Source organism: Gopherus flavomarginatus, chromosome 3 (assembly GCF_025201925.1).
Source record: "Gopherus flavomarginatus isolate rGopFla2 chromosome 3, rGopFla2.mat.asm, whole genome shotgun sequence".
In the NCBI taxonomy this organism is placed as follows: Eukaryota; Metazoa; Chordata; order Testudines; family Testudinidae; genus Gopherus; species Gopherus flavomarginatus.
Window position 1 is genome coordinate 242,225,467 of NC_066619.1, and position 19,024 is coordinate 242,244,490.

Sequence of the window (19,024 nt, forward strand, 5' to 3'; positions counted from 1 at the left end):
GAAATGTAGAATACTACAGTAGCCCTCCTACTATTGGGCCATTGCCTTCAGATTCCTGGAAGTACCTTCCAGCTACATAACTAAACCCCATGGAACCATATTAACAAAGGAGAAACATTCACCCAGATGCTCAGCCCTCGGAATCTCCATTCACCCAACCAACACTCCAATTAGCCAACAACTGGGAGACATTCAATGGGAAAATGGAAGTTATGATGCTGGTATGATCCATTCTCTCATACCTTTACCCTTTTAGTGCAGCTGCAACCTAATTGTAAAGTGTTTAACTCCAGACATATTGGCAGGGAAGTTTGAGTTTTGGAAAGAAAGGAAATGGGATCTGGGAGTGACATGGGATGGGCTTCTGTACAGAATGGAGGGAAACAGCAGCTGGAAGGAATCAGCAACAAAGATCAGACGTGTCTAGAAAAAACAGGAATTCCTTCAGCTGGTAATGACATGATTTAAAATATTAAATCCATTAGATTTAGGAAAATATTTTTCTCTGCTCTGGTCTTCCATGTCATCTGTATTCAGTAAGGGGAGTGCAGAGGAGAAGTGGGATATAAAGATCTTCTGTTTTCATATATAGACTTAGTGAAATCCTGGTCCTCTTGCAGTCAGTGGCAAAACTCCCACTGACTGCAGTGAGGCCAGGATTTCAGCCACTGAGCATTTTTTAATTTTAAAATTAAAGCATGCAGTTTAATGGTCACATTATCATGTAATACATGCTCATCTGTACTGACAGAAGAGGAGTGTAAAAAGTTAGTAATACATGTATCCAATCTGGGTGCGAATGCATCAGACTGATCATTATGAAAGACAGGGAGAGAGATAGCTTAGTGGTTTGAGCACTGGCCCACTAAACCCAGGATTGTGAGGTTTAATCCTTAAGGGGCTCACTTTGGGATCTTGGGCAAAATCAATACTTGGTCCTGCCTAGTAAAGGCAGGGCGCTGGACTCAATGACCTTCCAGTTCTATGGGATAGGTATATCTCCATATAATATTATTACAGTTCCACACATCATTGACTTGGATGGCACTTGGGTCTTTCAGACCTTAGCAATTAATTGTTTTTTGCCCTATACAATAGAAGCCCATCAAATAGATTTCAATTTTAAATTATATAAATATTCCAGTGCTTTATTTTCATTTTGTTAATCAACTGTATATTCAGTTATAGCACACTAACCTCCATGCAGAATGTGCTTACTATAGCAAAAAATATACAGGTGGAAATGAGTGTAATGGAAACACCGATATTCACACATACTATCACGACAGTAATTTGATAAAACAAGACCAGAAGAGGTTAATATTCAAAACTTAAATTTACTGGGTAAAAACTGCAATGTGCAAACTTAAGTTCACTGATATAAAAATACAAGTCATTTATATGTTGTATACACACAAAATACATATGGAAAATCATTTACACAGCTAGAAACCAGGAATAAAGTTCAGGATATGATCATGCAAAGCTTCACTCCTGTCACTCGCAATGGTACTGCCCAGAGACTGCTCACATATCTAAGGCTCGCAGGAATGGTCTTAAGTCTCTTAAATTCAAGGGGAACAATGTGTAATTGTTAAGGTTGGATGTGGAGACCATTAGTGAGTAGCCTTAAAACTTGACAGATGTGTTGTTCTTATTCCATAATAAGGGTGAAATTATCTTCAAATAGACATGACACATGCACTGAATAGAATGGGAAAGGTGTATGCATATAAAGTAAAAACGTGGTTTGTTTATTCTCCCGCGAGCCAGCTACGGAATTTCTATTAATTAATGGATGTCTATCTGAACGCAACATAAAAGAACACCCATGCTAGGTTATCATTAATATTCAATTGTAGAACTCCAACCTCCCCAGATGCTCTCCCCTGCCCAAATGAACTCACATTTCTACCCCATTCTTTCCTCTGACCAATGAGCAAAATAGGATTCTATGAAATTCTATGTCCTTTTGTGGAACTTGCTCTCATCCCTGCTCTCTAGCCCAGACCTAGCAATTGATTCCTAATGACTAGCAAAAACAGACAGAATCTCTCACCTTCAGGCCAAAAGGATTTGCTGCCCATCGCATCTCTGCCCTGCCCCCTGACACCAGACCACCTTGTTTGTGTAATAGGAGTGCTCTATAAAAGAGATGTCTGTACATCTGTTAAGAGTTAGGTGATAAAGTACCAGTAGATAGCACTCAGGAATACACAGTACACTTCCCAGGTCTTTTAGGTCCCAGACTCTTGTTGCTGTGCATTTCCAACGGCTTCCTTACTTCACCCCTCAATAACTTGGAAAAGGGAACCAATTTAACAAATATTAATCTGCTCCAAGAAAGGGAAAGTGGCCAAACCACCCAAATAAAGGTCTACCCTTTTTGCCAATACACCTATTTTCAAATGAGTCCCATAGCCCAACACAAGACGCCCCCATACAGCAAGCACTGATGAAACAAACAGAGCTTAATTTCCACTAAACAAATAATGCTTTAGTTCAATATTCAAATTCTGCAATTGTAATAGGGCAGAATTTTTTTTACAGATTGCTCCAGCAGTTCTGTAATATTGACGTGTCTCTCAGAAATGGGGACGCATACATTAATGGGGCGTGTTAAGTAGGGTGGATCAGAAATTTTCCATCGAACCTGGTTTTGGACAGAAAATTGGGTTTTGACTAAATGAAATTCTTAATGTGAAGTGTTTGGTTTCCATGGAAAATTTCAACTTTGTGCTGAAAAACCAAAGACTCAAAACCTCCAGTATGAAAATACATTCATGGTGCCTCAGGCTCCCATTCTTCTCCATGAGCCAAGCTTCCCAGTTGAACTACGCCTGTCCATCAGGCTCTGAAAGTGTGTGGGTGTGAGATCAACGGGAGAAGAGTGTAATTACAGTCATTGGGTCAGATTCCAGCCCTTGCTCTGCCCAGGCTCTACTTTTTACACTACTCCAGCAACGTGTCCTCTGGACATTCTGGGCTGCAGAATAGCACATTAGAAAGTCTGAGGAAGCTGTTAGTAGTCAGACCAGCCCCAAGACACTGCTCTAATTAGTGCTAGAATCTGAGAGCCACAAAGGTAAGCTGAAGCCACCATCGATCCCCTCTGCCTTCCTGTGTTCTCTCTCCTGAGAGTTGCAGCACAGAATCTGGCCTAAGGTTTATCCACCTCCTTTGAAAGCATGAAGAAGCACTCTCATTGTGGAGTGTACATTTTGGAGGGAGGTAGGGAAGAAAAAAGGGGAATTGAAAATGAAGAGAAAATATCACGTCTCTGAAGACCATAGTAACATCAGAGAAAGCCAGAGATTTTGTAGTAACCAACAAGGGGCAGAATTATTTAGTGTTTGAGAGCGCAGGTCTGGGACTCAGAAGACCTGGATTTTAGTCCCAGCTACCACTAACACATTGTGCAACCTGTGACAAGTCTCTCTGCTCCTTTGTGACTCACTTCCTCACTCTGTATTAAAGGGGAATCATAATGCTTACCCACCTCTGTAAAGTGCATCGACCTCCTCAGATGATGGGCACTGTGTCATTATTCTCAGGTTCTATATAATGATCTCTTAAAAATAAACAGGCCAAGGTATAGACATGCCAACGAGCCAACAATGAGGGCAGTGGCATATCCTCAGATGCAGGATGAGGAAAAGAAAGCCTGCTATTGAAGGGTGGCATTTCACATGCCAGACCAGCTCCGCAGTCCACGGGGCGCTGTTGACTGCAAAGCACTAGTGGAGCAGATTCTTTCTTGTCACAGATGGCATGACTAGCTCCTGCCACATTACAGGCCAAGTCTCTCTTCTGCCCTAGCTGACACCATCTCTTGCTCACAATGCATCTCTGAGCTGGTACGCTAGTGTGCGTCACGAGCACCCCTATATTACTCACAGAGCGAGCACAGTAAAGCACCTCGTAAGGCACAAGTTGTGCATGGGAATGAACTCTTGGGACTATCTCCTGGGGAATCCTGGGAAGTCGCTCTCCTTTTCCCTTTTTCTCCCCCTTTTCTGCGCACCATCGGGGGAAGTGGGGGAAAGGACAGAGACTAATCACCTGTGGGAGAGGCAAGGGGGAAAAAATTCTGTAAGCTTCAACTTGCAGCTTTCCTCAGACCGTTCCCTTGGGAGGAAGAGAGGATTTTTCCCTTTTGGGGCTACGACATGGATTTATGGGTTTCCAACTCGCTAGTATCTCTTAACTACAGGTAAGGGAGCTGCTTTCTGTTTTTATACAGCAGCCAGCCTGTAGGGATAGTTCAGGATCTTCTCCCACAGCAACAGAGAACTATACTGCTATTGGTAGAGTCCCCAGAAGCAGAGGGGAGCTGAAAGTGTATGTCAGGGGTGTCTTAACAGCACCAAGCTTTATTATTTCTCTCTCATTTCTGCATGGAAATGCCCGGGCTTTGCAAGGGTTGGTGACTTGGAGCAGGGCACCTCCCTTACTCTACATTATTCCATCCTACCATCTCCCCCTTGAGATCTAGTGGCACAGGGCAGAAGAGGGAGGAAAATGATCCCACAGAAACAGCACACTCATCTGATGCCATGTAAGCAAGGGAGATCCCAATGCAGTTGTCCCATTAATGCTCAGCGCCTGTGCTGTGGATGGCCTGGGCCTCAGTGTGTAAGTCAGGTGGGCTATTTGGAACTTTAGCAAAATCTGGTGCATTTGTACATTGACAGGTTTCACCCTGGAAAGCTCTGCTTCTTGGCAAAATCAAACGGTCACAAACATGTGGACACTTGAGACTGAAAACGGATGCCTACCTACTAACCACACTCTCCTCTGCGAACAGTTGTTCTAGCCCCGATTTCAACTCAGCATCATATTGTCTGAAGGAAAATAAATGCTTGAAAAAGTCTCTGGGCCAAAGGCTTTCCTCCACTTCACTGGGAGAGAAGTAGAACATGAGCCAAACTACTGCACAACTTGAGTCATACCAAAAATACACATCCTAAGCCAAGAGATATAGACGCAGGTCCCAAGCTCACAACTGGGGTTCTTAGTGTGTCTAAAAAAGTTTGATGTCCATCAGTTTTCATTAATAACTATTTAAAAATCATACTGTGATCTCAGGGAAATTATTAACATATTAGCTTCTGAACTATCACACAGAGAACTTTGTTTTTGTTCTTAGATGCAACAAAACGTGCAAACATAAATTTTGGCATGGATCATTAACTTTTCTCTGTTGCTTTTTTGTTTAATGTAAAAAGCCAATGTATGAGTAATGGCCCCAAGATGTCCAAATGCAACATAACTTAGCCCTCAAACTGTAAAAGAGTATGATGTAAACAGAGTTTAACATGTGAAGTGTGAGCTTCTGTATGGTTTCTCAATTCAAAAACAAAACACAAGAAGTAAAGAGATTTGTAATGTCTGGCTTATATTGAATTTAGACTCTAAGCAAACAATGTGGATTTGGAGAACCAGACACATCTAAGAAATTTACAGGAATCAATGTGTAATTTAGAAATTAAAGAGCAAAATCCCCAGTTTAATCCACATGCTGGTATTTGATTCGCACCAGAGTGCACATTACAGCTGCAAGCAGAATGTACCATAGAGAAACATGCATGAAGATAAAAGATGTTCCACCACATTGTGGATTAGAGAAATAAATGTGCCCTAAAATTTTAAGAATAAGAAATTGACAATTTAGGAAACTCGCATCTGAAATACTAATCTCTACTACAGCAGCAAGTTGATACCTGTAACACTGAGTTTGGGGAAGAACAATTTTGCTGTACTATTTGGTCTAATTAAACAACAAGTTAACTGGATCTCCTTGGAAGTTATTGCTCCTGTAGTTGAAACAGTGATGCTTTAACTGGCCAGAAGACTACTTTCACTATATATTACAGAAAAGTGAGCTTTTTAAAATGTGTAATCTTCTGCAAAAGATGCATTGTAAATAGGCCATGGTCCTAATTCATACTTTATATCAATATCCTTTATAAAGCAGTTGAAGTTTGACTGGCACAAAATCAAGTTTTGAAGTGCCTCCACCATTTCAGAGAAAGAGTCTTAAATATTGTTCTTCTCCAAAGGCTGGATGGGTACCGAGTACCAAATGAAACTAAAACTCAGCAGGCATTCAGTTCCTTGAAAGAGGCTGTCCGACATCACACAGCAGATCAGAAGTAAATAAAATGATGCCTTTAGGCATGATGATAAATCCACTACAATACTGTGAGAGTGACAGACTCCACCATGACAATGTCAGTGTATTCTGTTGAGAAAGTAAAATGCAGTTACCTTTAATGGTACATTTATCAGATCATGTCAATCAACAGTACTAAAACAATGGATGTCAAAACAAAACATACTAAAACAGTATGTTTTATAAAAACTGATGGCAAAATGCCCCACAATTATAGTTACGCACAACCAAGTCCAGCTCTCCAGGGTCCACTAAGTTAACACCTTTAAGCACACAAAGCAGTTATCAGAGGCCTTAATAACATGATTAGTGGAACCCAGCCAAGCGGCAGGGGAATTACACCCTCAGAAATCTATCGAGTATGATCACAACCTATCTGTGAATGCTAATACTTTGTAGTCCCAAAAAGACAGAATCAGTTCAGAAGCTCTTCACTGCTGTAATTCTCCAGCCTTTTACAGGGCACACTATTTAACATGGTGTTTTCTAAATAGAAAAAGGAACACACGTAACCAATATAAAGCACTTATGGAAGAGTCCATGACCGCAGATATTTACAGTACATTGTATCTGGAGTGTACATATGTTATTTAGTTATTCATTCCTGCCCATCATTATATTGCATATTTTATAGTTCATAAGTATTCTATAAGTTAACAAGCAAGAGTCTCCTCCCTGAGAAACGTGCTCCTCATATTTTTGCAGACACTCCCATCCCCTCACTCGGCTACAGTAAGGCATGGACAACGCTAAGAAGACCATGTCAAATCCCAATGATGACAGTAAAAAACAGTTCTTCCCTTTCTCTTTGTGGAACTTGTCTGGTCCATTACAATTGCAGCTATCAGTTGGCATCCAGGCACTCTTGCCTGGTAAGTAGATGTTTTCCACCTGGGCTGCCTGTCTGCGTGCGTAGATCTTTCACTGTCTGCAGCAAAGCTTTCCTCTCCAGCTCTAAAGTGAGAATGGATTGCTTCAATTTGCACTCGTTGTTCAGTAAAAATTCTACTGTAGCTTCTAGGTTTTGGATCTTTCCATTTGCCACCTTAAGGGGAAAAAGAAAACAAGAATTTTCCAAAAACTGTGAAACCAGTGGACCTCACAGACAGAGTTCTCCTCAGTCCTTCAGGCTTTTAAAAAGTCCTACTGAGATATGTCACGTTTACAACAGATTTTCCAGTTATGTAGAAAACACACACTGAATTAAAGTGCAAGTACTGCTACTTCCACAAACCCAGTATTACTTATAAATAGCATTGTCTACAGACAATCTATTTTTCCTCTTTCTCGCTCTAACCTTTATTGTTTAGGTGCTAGTATGATTAAACCTAGAATATAATACAGAGCAGATTAAAAGTTAAATCTACAAATAATTAGCTAATAGAACTTTATATTTATTAGCTGCCACCTTTTAATTAAAGATAGCATGGCTATTAATCCAGGGATCTACTCACTACAAAATTACACTCCATAGGTATCAAGGTGCAGAAACATTATGACTCAGAAGGAAAAAATGTGTCTGCCAACGATTGAGGAACAAACTTGCCACTATGTTTCCCATGCCTAGAGGATACATTTTACCAAGCTGAGTAGGATTTGAATAAGCATCTAAAGGCCTGTATTCCATCTTACCTACTGCGTCATCTAGCTTCCAAGTTTTTGCTTTTGATCCAAGAGGCTTGAAAATCTAAATATAGAGCCCATCTCTTACCCCCATATTCCCTTTAAATTACCCATGTACTCAGAAGTTGTATTAACATATTTTTTTGCAGCTCAGACAGAAAGAAGGAGCCCTAAGGAGTTCAGAATGGATCAGCTCCTTCAGAGACCAACCGTACCATCTCTGAAAACCTGCCTTGTCTCTCTCATCTCACAGAGGGCGAGTTTTAAAGCAGCCACCGACACAACTGCAGACTGAATGGACTGAGGTCAGATACTGGACATCAAGATGTACTATTTCATGTCTTTCTGATCATTCTGGATCATGGGTTCTCAAACCTTCTCATAACAAGGATCACCTCTTAATAGAGAATGTGTCTCATAGACATCTCTCCCATTTGTGACTGCCTGACTACAGCAATTGCTTAAATGCAAAAATAATGTTAAGACTGCATTAATGTATCTTTAGCTGTCTTCTCCAGTGAGCCAGCATCATGAGACCCCAGCCAGCTTTCCATAGGCCACCAGCAAGCCCTACATTCGGGAACCTCTGCTCCACACAAACTTTAAAGGTTTTAAATACTGGTAAGTCCACCTGATACCAACTGTAAATAGGAAATGCTGAAGACAGTAATTTCAGTTATGCCTTAACCTGGATCAAATGTGGCCCACATCTCCTCTATACAATGGTCTCTTCTGAAAATATGTACAAACAATGGTTCAATGGCTCATTAGCTGGAAATATAAACTGTACCTGCAACTCCTCCAGTAGATCAAAGTTCTGTTTTCTCAAACTAATGTTTGCCTTTTCCAACTTATCCATTCTCTGATTGTCATTGAGAGATGAATCTATCAACTCATCCTGAAGCACGTGATATTCAACTTCGTAAGCTTGCAACTGCTTGGCGATATCCATTTCAAACACCTGTTATATATATATCGGTATTAGATGCTATGAAGATCAAGAGAATCAAATGCATAAAAATTCTGATGGTTTATTTTTAGGGTGTAGAGTACTTTTCTAGCTTATGTCCCATAGTCTTGAGGCAATGATGTCCAATGGGTAGAGGACATGCACGGGAGTCAGACATGAGTTAATTTCAAATTCTGTCATTAACTTGTTGTATAACTTTGAGAGGTCACTTACACCAAAGTTTATAAAAAGTGGTCACTATTTTAGGTGTTTCCATTTTTAGGCACCAAACTTAAGTCAAGTTGGGCATCCAAAAATGGAGGTGCCAAAATTTAGGTGTCACTTTTGAAAACTGTAGCTCAAACCCCTTTGTGCCTCAGCCACCACACATGTAAAATGTGGATAATACCTATCTACCTTCACATAGCACATGAAAGTACTGTGTGTGCAAACTACTTCACCTATTTCTGATCTTGTTATATAATAACATTTTTAGTGTCTGAAAAAATTTATTACTTCAAAAGATTTCATAGAGAAAATATTAAGCCATGTTGGAGCAGAATTCTATTTTTAATCACTAGCTGTTAATCACTGACAGTATCCTCAGCCTGTATTAAGACAAATATTGAACCACACCCTGCTCAAGAGACCTTATGCTTTAAAGGCAGACAAATAAAGCAAAGTACATTGAGAAAAGCCACAGGAAAAAAATACTATAATGTTCTTCCCCTTGCTTGTGGTCTTAGTATATCCGCTTTCCAATTTTCCAGGAAAGCTAAGGGGCAGACCGTATTACTGTAAGGCCCTGAAGTACCTCACTGAATGCAATGAAAAGAGAATGACACAAATGTCAAATCACAGAAACAAATGGAAAACTAAACTTGAGTCACGTAATAAAGATACAATAGGAAAATACCCCAAGTACAGAAGTTAATCAGTTGTTCCTTATTTTAACTTCTTGTATCATATTTCTCTTGGAAAGGAGTCAGAAGTCAATTCCCATCTGAGATACTCATTGAAGTAATGAGAAATATTGCCCATTTCCCTCATTTGCTTTGGGATACAAGGGGTAAAGTTTTCATTGCTACAGGCGGGATATAATTTAAGAAGATATCAGCTATATAATAAGATGACTGTAACAATCTTAGAATTCATGTTACCTGTTTATCACTCACACTATAAAAATGATCCCTAACAGTTTTATTGCAGCATGAATAAATGTTTGGGCTTCTGAACGTTAAAGGCTGGATCTCAAACATAGTTTAGGTAAAAGTAAATCACAGAATCATAGAAACATAGGATTAGAGGGAACCTCAAGAAACAGGACCAAGATTACACAGATTATCCCTGACACCATCTTCTTAATAGCAGTCCTTAACATATTTGAAGATTAAGGGGGAACCCATAACAGTCTTCTTTTCTAAAGACTAAACAAACCAGTTTTTTTTAAATTTACAGGTCAGGTTTCTAAAACTTTTAACATTTTTGTTGCTCTCCTCTGGACTCTCTCCAATTTGTCCACATCTTTCCTAAAGTGTGGCACCCAGAACTGGACACAGTGCTCCAGCTGAGGCCTCACCAGTGCTGAGTGGAGCAGGACAAGTACCTCCCATGTCTTACATATGACACTCCTGTTAACATACCTCAGAATTATATTAGCCTTTTTAGAAGCTGCATCACACATATTCAATTTGTGACCCACAATAACCCCCAGATCCTTTTGATCAGTACTGCTGCCCAGGCAGTTATTCCTCATATTGTAATTGTGCATTTGATTTTTCCTCCCTAAATGCAGTACTTTATTGAATTTCATCTTGTTGATTTCAAACCAATTCTCCAATTTATCAAGGTTATTTTGAATTCTAATCCTATCCTCCCTAGTGCTTGCAACCCCTCCCAGCTTGGTGTTATCTGCAAATTTTATAAATGTACTCTCCACTCTATTATCCAAGTCATTAATGAAAATATTGAATAATATTGGACCAAAGCCAGATCTATGCTGGACCCAGTAGACATAGCCTCCCAGTTTGACAGCGAACCATTGATAACTACTATTTGAGTATGGTCTTTCAACTCATTTTATAGTAATTTCATCTAGACAACTTATGAGAATGTCATGTGGGACTGTCAATACCTTACTAAAATCAAGATATATCACACCTACAGTTTCCCCCGGATCCACTAGGCTAGTAACCCTGGCAAAGAAGGATGTGAGGTGGGTTTGGCATGAATTGTTCTTGACAAATACATGTTGGCTATTACTTATTTTCCTATTATTCTCTAGATGTTTACAAACTGATTGTTTAATAACTTGTTCCAGTATCTTTCCATGTATCCATGTTTGGTTGACTGGTCTAGAATTCCTTGGCACTTCTCTGTTCCCTTTTAGAAAGAACAGATCCTATGTTTGCCCTTCTTCAGTCCTCTGAGACCTCACCCATCATCCAGGAAATCTTGAAGATAATCGCTAATGGGTCTGAGATTGAATCGGCTAGTTTGTTAAGTTCTCTAGGGTGAATTTCATAAGCCTCTGCCGTTAGACGTATACATCTAACTTATCTAAATATTCTTTAACTTTTTCTTTTCCTGCTTTGGCTTGTGTTCCTTCCTCCTTTTTAATATTAATTGTGTTAAGAATCTGGTCACAATTTACCTTTTTAGTAAAGACTGAAGCAAAATAGGAATTCAACACCTCAGCTTTCTTGATGGCATCCATTAGCTCTCCTTCCCCTCTAAGTAGAGGACCTACACTTTCCATCAGCTTTCCCTTGCTCCCAATGTATTTATGTAACCTCTTGTTATTGCTTTTTATGTCCCTTGCAAGGTATAACTCATGTTGTGCCTTAGCCTTTCTGATTTTGTCCTTATATGCTTTTGCTATCTTTTGTACTCATCTGTAGCAATTTGTCTACATTTCCACTTTTTGTAGGATTTCTTTTTGATTTTCAGGTCATTAAAGAGCTCCTGAGGGAGCCTTGTTGGCTGCTTACTATTCTTCCTTTTTTTTATTTGCATGTATGGGATTTCCATTGTCTATGAAAATGAAAGATTCAGTAGAAAACACAGAGTTGTGACTTTCAGAATCAACCTATGAAATTCAGCAAGGCAAACTGTTAGTTTTGTCATGACCGCTGTCTTCCAAACTCCTTTGCATTCAAAAGAGGGCAGGGAAGTCCCTGCTGTCATAACCAAAGCATCAAATCCAAAAGGACAGAACATTAGACAAATCAAAAATTTCACCTAAAAAGCTAACAAACTTAGGGCAAGTTATGGCATGGAAGCCACAGGCTACAGTTGGGGGAGGTGGGAGGATACGGATTTGCCTAGTAGCCTTGTAGAAGCTGCAATCAATCAGCTGCTCTCTCTTGCAGCAGTCCTCATCAAAGGAGAGCAGCTGTTCAGTCCTCAGGTCATTTTACCTGCCAGCTCTGAAACTAGAGCAGTTTGAATGCAGGGCAAAATACCCCATTGCTTCTGCTCAGACCTAGCAGTTTCCCTCAGCTCACCTAGGCATAGGTCTCTCTGTAAAACCCTGCACTCTGGCTTTTGTGCACTGTACATAATTTACCTGAGGAGAATACCAACATGTCCTTCCCCCTTAGACCCCAATCCCCTCTAATTTTGCCCAACTTCCTCTGATATTAAGTGTTGGGAAAAATCCTTAGCTAGTTTAATGAGCATGTGTGTTTTAAAGGAGCATTGCTGCCAGCAAATGGAAAGCCATTCCCCCAAGGCCATTCTGCAGTTGTAGTGCTTTCACCATGGATCCTTCTGGTTTGAAGGCCACTCTCACTTCGCGCCCCCAAGGCTACCTGTGGACAGGCAAATGCAGCTCTAACTGCAGAGTGAACCTCACCATGTTTTGGGGAAAGGAAGAGGAACAAGACACCACATTTCAGTTCTGTGTTTGTACAGCACATAGCACAAGGAGGTCCTGGTCCATGGTTAGGGCTCCTATGCACTACAGCAATACAGATAATAAAATAGCAATATTTGTGATTTGTATTTCCCCTCACTGTGAATCAGTTGTCATGGTCAGGTCATTTTCAGGATAATAGGGTCTATATGCAGACCACTGCAAACATGGGTTATCTGTGTTCTGCACAGACCCACAAATACAGTATACTCCTAATTATCCAAACAGCCTGGATTTTATTCAGATAATCAGGATTTCAGGAGCCGTTCAGCAGTGGGGTGGCCACCAGGTCCTCCTCCTTGCAGTCCAGGATAAGCGAAGCTGTCTCTGCTCTATCCTGTCAACCACTCTACTGTCCCCTGGCACCTTCTGGGAACAGGTGCCACTGGTCCTGCAGCAGTGCAGGGAGAATGCTGCAGCTCTGCTGTCATGCCCCTGCTCTGTCACTCCTGTGAAGGCGAGGCTTCAGAGGTCTCCCTGGCTGCCACAGGAGCCATTCAGCAGCAGGGTGGCCTCCTCTGCACGCAGGGTCTCGTCCTCCTCTTCGCAGTGCTGGCTGTGGTTCTTTTCTCTATTATCCAGACCACCACATTATCCCAATCCCTTCCTTGCCCCCCACCATGAGATAGATGCCCTCTGTAGCATGTACCTCACACTGAGGGACAAGGAAAAGATTTGGATAAATGAGACTACACTGTGCTTCCGTTAGAACCACCTTTTATCACAGCAATGTTTCATCATTTCCCTCCTCAATGGAATAACTGCCATCTTGAGGGATGACTCAGTGTTTCCCAGTACTATGGCTGAATGCAGGATACTGTACCATCCCATCTCCTCTGTCTGGAAGACAAGTTTGCAGTTCCATAGCATTTTGCTATGTATTAACAAACTTGCCTCATACAACTTGGCAGAGCAGACATCATCAACAAAGAGACATCTATGGCGTAGGTAAGGAAAGATAACACGCACAAGGCTCTTGTAAAACTATTTTTTTCTTCTGAAATTAGATGTAGAGAATCAGATTCTGGAAATGGGTAAGCCTAGTAGTCATTCAGCTCACCTTACTGCCTATCCTATAGAATGCACTGTACCTGGGATACAGTATTATTGCCAACAAAATGAAAATCAATTAAATACACTTAGTAAAAATCAGAACTGTAAATGTAATTAACAATGCAATTAATGATGACTAACTAATACGTAAGGATGCCCAGGTACTATATAAGTAATATGGTTTGAAACCTTCTTTAACATTTTCCAAACTAAAATTAGTAACCAATTCTCAACTAGGAATAGCACTTTTCTCCATTGTGATTTTACAAAAGAATACGACTGCTCCTAACTTCTGTTAATAAGAACATAACTTCTCTTGATAATAGGTAAATGTTCAGATTGTCTCATACTTGATTAATGGTCTTTTCCATCTGTACCAAGCCCAGGTTTGGGAGAGTGTTTTTAATAAAATCCACTATGGTTTCTAAGTTTTCATGTTGCAGAATCAAGGGTTTGTGACTTCCCAACAGGCTTAAAGCCACTTTAAATATAACCTCTGATCCCTGAAGAAAGAGCATATCTGTGAAAACAAAGAAAAACCAAAAGTACGTAAAACAAGCACATCTTTTGATAAGAATAATACAACAGTAAAATTTCCAAAGTATAACACCTTCATATACTACAGAGATCAAGAAACTAGAAATATTCACCGATCAGGCATTTTTATAATTGTGTTTTCTAGTTAAACAAATTTTTTTTACAGTACCTTACACTAAAAGCAGAAACGGACCTTTTGTAAAAGTTTTACACTGAAAAAGAAACATTTCTTTAATCCATGGAATCTGCATCACAGGAAGTCAATGAGACACACAGTGTGAGGGATTTTTGAAAGGATCAGATATACATATATTTTATGTAGGAACTGTATTTTCAGCTATGCTAGCTAAGTCATATGCTTCAAGGGCATGAACTGAGCAATGCTATGTAAATGAGTTCCTTCTCCTGTTCTGCCGAAATAGCGTACAAATAGCCACATATGAGAGAGTGAATGTGCATGTGTCCACACATGCATGCGTTGTGTAGTCGGCTGTGGTTTTTTCTAAAGCATTAGATACACATGTGGCATTATGCCCCATATTCTTCATAGCAATATTATTATGATATGATTGTGGCATAACTATGATATATTTTATGCAAGAGAGGTCATGTAATATATAATTGAAAAGGTTACGATTCACTGAATATGACTATACTATTTGTATGCATGTGTCATTTTGGTATCTGAAGTTAGGAATTTTGTCTATGCACCTATTACAAATGTGTTTACATCTGGGGAACGCCCAGTAGGCAGAAGGCAATCAGTCTAGATGGCTGGCTGGGAAAGGCCATTAGGAAGAACAATAGGTTTTAGAAAATGCTAATCTCCCACTAGGGAGCCTTCCTGAGGACACTATAAACAGCCTCTGATTCATGGCTGCTATGACCCTACAGGGACATGTGATCAAGTCACCTGGTACTGGACTCCATCTTAGAATACCAGTGTTTTTCCACTGAAAGACATGGGAACTAAAGTTGGAGACAAAGAGCTCCTGCCATATGCACAAGCTATTTAAGGGAAGTGACATCACGTGGTTCTTCACTGACTCCCCCTGCCCAAAAAGGAGATGCTTGGAAACATCTGAGAAACAAGGACTGAACTGGGAGAGAAAGGCTGAACCTAGGCTAGAGGGATTTCTAGCCTGTGAAAGGAATACTTGGGGTTTCAGGTTGCAAGCAAGTGAAGAGTGCCCTTACCTGCCTCCAGTCATCTTAAATCATCATTTAGGGTGAGAATTTGCTATTTATATCCAATTTCTTTAGTATATTAAGCTTAGATTGCATTTTTGTTTTATTTGCTAGGTAATCTGCTTTTATCTGTTTGCAGCGGTGGCTCCAGGCACCAGCGCTCCAAGCATGTGCCTGGGGTGGCAAGCCGCGGGGGGCACCCTGCCGGTCCCTCCAAGGGCAGCAGTCAGGCAGCCTTTGGCGGCTTCCTGCAGGACGTCTGCTGGTCCCGCAGATTCGGCAGCAATTCGGCGGCAGGTACGCCGAAGGTGTGGGACCGGCGGACCTCCTGCAGGCACGCAGCTGAATCCGCAGGACCGGGGACGTCCCGCAAGCAAGCCGCTGAAGGCAGCCTGCCTGCCGTACTAGGGGCAGCAAAAAAGCTAGAGCCGCCCCGTCTGTTTGCTATCCTTATAATCACTTAGAATCTATCTTTCGTAGTTAATAAAACTTGTTTTTGTTTTGTCTAAAACCAGTGTGTGCAGGAGTTATTACTTGGGGCAGAAAGCTGTGTATATTCCTCTCCACATTGAGGGAGGGGGCAAATTTAATGAGCTTACACTGTATAGTTCCCTGTGCAGTGCAAGACTGTACAATTTTGGGTTTACACAGAGATGAGTGCGTGCCTTAGGAACTGGGAGGTGCATTAGTTAAGCCTTCCCATGAAGAGCTGATCTCAGCATCTGTGTGTAGCTGCAGCTGGGTGTGTCCCTACCTGTATATGTGCTGGAGGGGGCCTGAGGGCCTGTCACAGCAGTACAGTGTAAAGGGAACCCAGGCTGGTGGGTCAGGTGGGCTCTGTGGTACCCCAGTTCCAGTTGGCACCCCGGGGGGAACCCGTCACAATACATCAGGACCATTATTATTAAATTATTTAAATGACAATTGTGTGTTTCACTAGCTAGATCAATTGCCCTGGTTGGTAGGGTGACCAGACAGCAAATGTGAAAAATCAGGACAAGGGGTAGGAAGTAATAGGAGCCTATATAAGAGAAAGATCCCAAAATCAGAACTGTCCCTATAAAATTGGGACATCTGGTAACCCTACTGGTTGGTGAGTTATCACCCGAGACATCCAGTACATATTTAAGCTATATATAAGCTAGGCAATGCAGTGAAATTGGACAGTTTTACCTCTTCTTGTATGTGTTATGTTTTTTGAAGGGAGTCATGAGAACTCTATGAGGAGGTAATAGGAAGCAGCAGAATTTATTGTTCAGCTATCAGTTCTGAGCTTGAATGGGATTATAAATTAAAGAACTTTAATAAATCAGTAGGTACCTACACTTTAATTATAAGGACTGAGTGTAATCTTTCTTCAGCCCTATTTCTCATCTACTGGAGGGAAGTGGAAAACTGCATTAGGAAAACATACCACACTGTGTATGTGACTTGAGTTAAATAAATCAGTTTTCTAACAGCATCTGGTTTATTTGCTTTTTAGTATAAGTATCTGATAAACATAATATCCTAACAAGCCACACTACTAATCACATTTGTAGGGTATCTTCATATCTTACTAATGTAGGTTGTGTATTAATGCTGCAGGTGGCCCCATGAAGACAGCATCCTGGTACACATTCAGCAAAGTGCAGCCACAGTATCTAGCTACCTTTCAGCATAACTTCCTTTCCATCTCTTCGTTTTTCCTTTACAAACAGCTGACAATCTAGCACAGGTCTTTACGGAGACAGGAAATACATGAGAGCAACCCTGCAGCAGCCAACGATACCGCTCACAATCCATCTGGCCAGAGGAGATACAAAAAGCTCTTTTCCTCCATAGACTCTCTTGCTACTAGACCTCAAAATCTGCTCTGGGTTTTAAAGAGTGACTTTCATACAGGAGGAAGTATCCAGTATACTACAAAAAGTTATTAAGGGAAGGGGGAAACCACATGGAGGGTAAGTGGATTTTTGTTTTCAGTTCAGTTTGCTAATTACCAAATATATCTGTGTTTACACAAAGGCTTCCTATATCTCTCTTCCTTCTACTTGAACCTGCAAATGAAGTCATGCTGCTGAACTGGTAACATCACAATAACTTACATGGCAATAGGCTGATAGCCGAACACATCAAGACTTCATGATCAAATAGAAGGAGAAACTGAGCAATGAGGGAAAATGCTAATGTCAAAACCACAAGTCTCTCCAGTGCAGCGAAGAACATAAGAAAACACTGGCTGACTACATTTCTCTGTACAAATATTCTCTCTTTTGAAGCTTGCATCAGATGAAAGTTTCCTACAGTTCCTTGACTTTACCCTGAAGTCATAACTCATTTCACTCCTTTCCTGTATTCATCTCTCTCTCACAGAGGGACAGACAGAGCATGAAGCACATGTAATAACTGATAATAAATCTTATATTTCTGCCCCAGTCATCCTAAAAACAGTGAAAACAGCTCCATTTCCAATTCAGTACATTCTATAAGAGGTAGGGCTGCTTTGAAAGATGTAATGGAAAATGAGCGTCTGTCTTCATGTGTCTATAGAAACTTGAAAAATACAGGACATTGCTCTTTAAGGGAATCTACAGTATTTAACATTAATACAGAGAACACCAAGCAAGAATCAAGGAAGATGAAGTACAAAGCAGAAACGAATTAAGCAGAGAATAATACATCTACGTGACCCAACACCTGCCCCTAGAAAAGATGCAGATTAACTCAAAGTGACCTATATAGTATTATGGTATGAGCTGGATTGATTATATACTTCTGAAATCTCTCACTCATATATAAAATAGTGAGCAGTGAACAAAGGCCCATTTGTTTTAGGAGCTTATCCATCCCTAAGGCTTGCTGTAAGTGGGCTGCAAGCCAGCAACAATGCAATGTAGGCATCCAAATTAACGTCAGCATGACTGGCAGACATCAGGATTTAAAATCAAGTTATCTACAATCTTGGAACAGAATAAATGTTGTTCTTCCAAGTCTCCTCCACCACTAAGTAAATAGAAGGTTTTAGAGAACCTTTGTTTTGCAGTACCCTCACATGACCTTCTATTCTGAAGTGCTGAAAACTTAGACAGGTGGAAAAAAAAGGAAAAAGGCAATTTTGCTACTTTCTAGCATGACACAGCTTTGTAACTCCAGAACTTCTTTATAACGTATGGCTTTAATACACTGGAGTATAGCCTTCAGAAGACAGTGGGCTGTAAGGTAGTCTAAATGCACTGTACCTTTAACTACTACATTGTTACATAGCAATTGGGTTGCAAGGAGTCAAGGAATGAAAGATTAGCCTGTCCACTATTGGTGCACATGTGCCTGATTCACTTCAGTCCAGAGTCTCTAGCCAGCAGTATCCTGGCATGCACCCTGGTCTTCACCCAGCAGCATCAGGCAGTGTGCGTGTGCCCTGAGAACCCCCATGCTCTGCATCAAGGGCATATAAGGGCAGAGTGCACCAGTGCTCCTCAGTGCCTCTGGCTTTGAGAGGGAGCTGGCAGTCTGCGTGACTGCCAGCTAATTTCTACTGAGTAGTTAATAGTTTTGATATTTTTAACAGCTTTTAGTATGAAGTGGTCAAAGCAGAGACTGA

General features: G+C 40.8%; 1 protein-coding gene across 10 annotated transcripts in view; it reads right to left on the reverse strand.

Annotated features, from left to right (window-relative positions):
* Window positions 1-1,317: 1,317 nt before the first annotated feature.
* The window catches only part of TBC1D1 (TBC1 domain family member 1), a 191,815-nt gene continuing 174,108 nt past the window's right edge, over window positions 1,318-19,024 (reverse strand). For 9 of the 10 annotated variants that reach the window (XM_050947342.1, XM_050947340.1, XM_050947337.1 and 6 more), the window contains 3 exons: window positions 14,067-14,236; window positions 8,589-8,759; window positions 1,318-7,220 (listed from right to left, as the gene is read on the reverse strand). In XM_050947342.1, the coding sequence (XP_050803299.1) occupies window positions 7,020-7,220; window positions 8,589-8,759; window positions 14,067-14,236 (542 nt within the window). In that variant the 3' untranslated portion in view covers window positions 1,318-7,019. The remainder of the gene's footprint in view (window positions 7,221-8,588; window positions 8,760-14,066; window positions 14,237-19,024) is intronic. The other variant, XM_050947338.1, reaches the window with a different exon arrangement.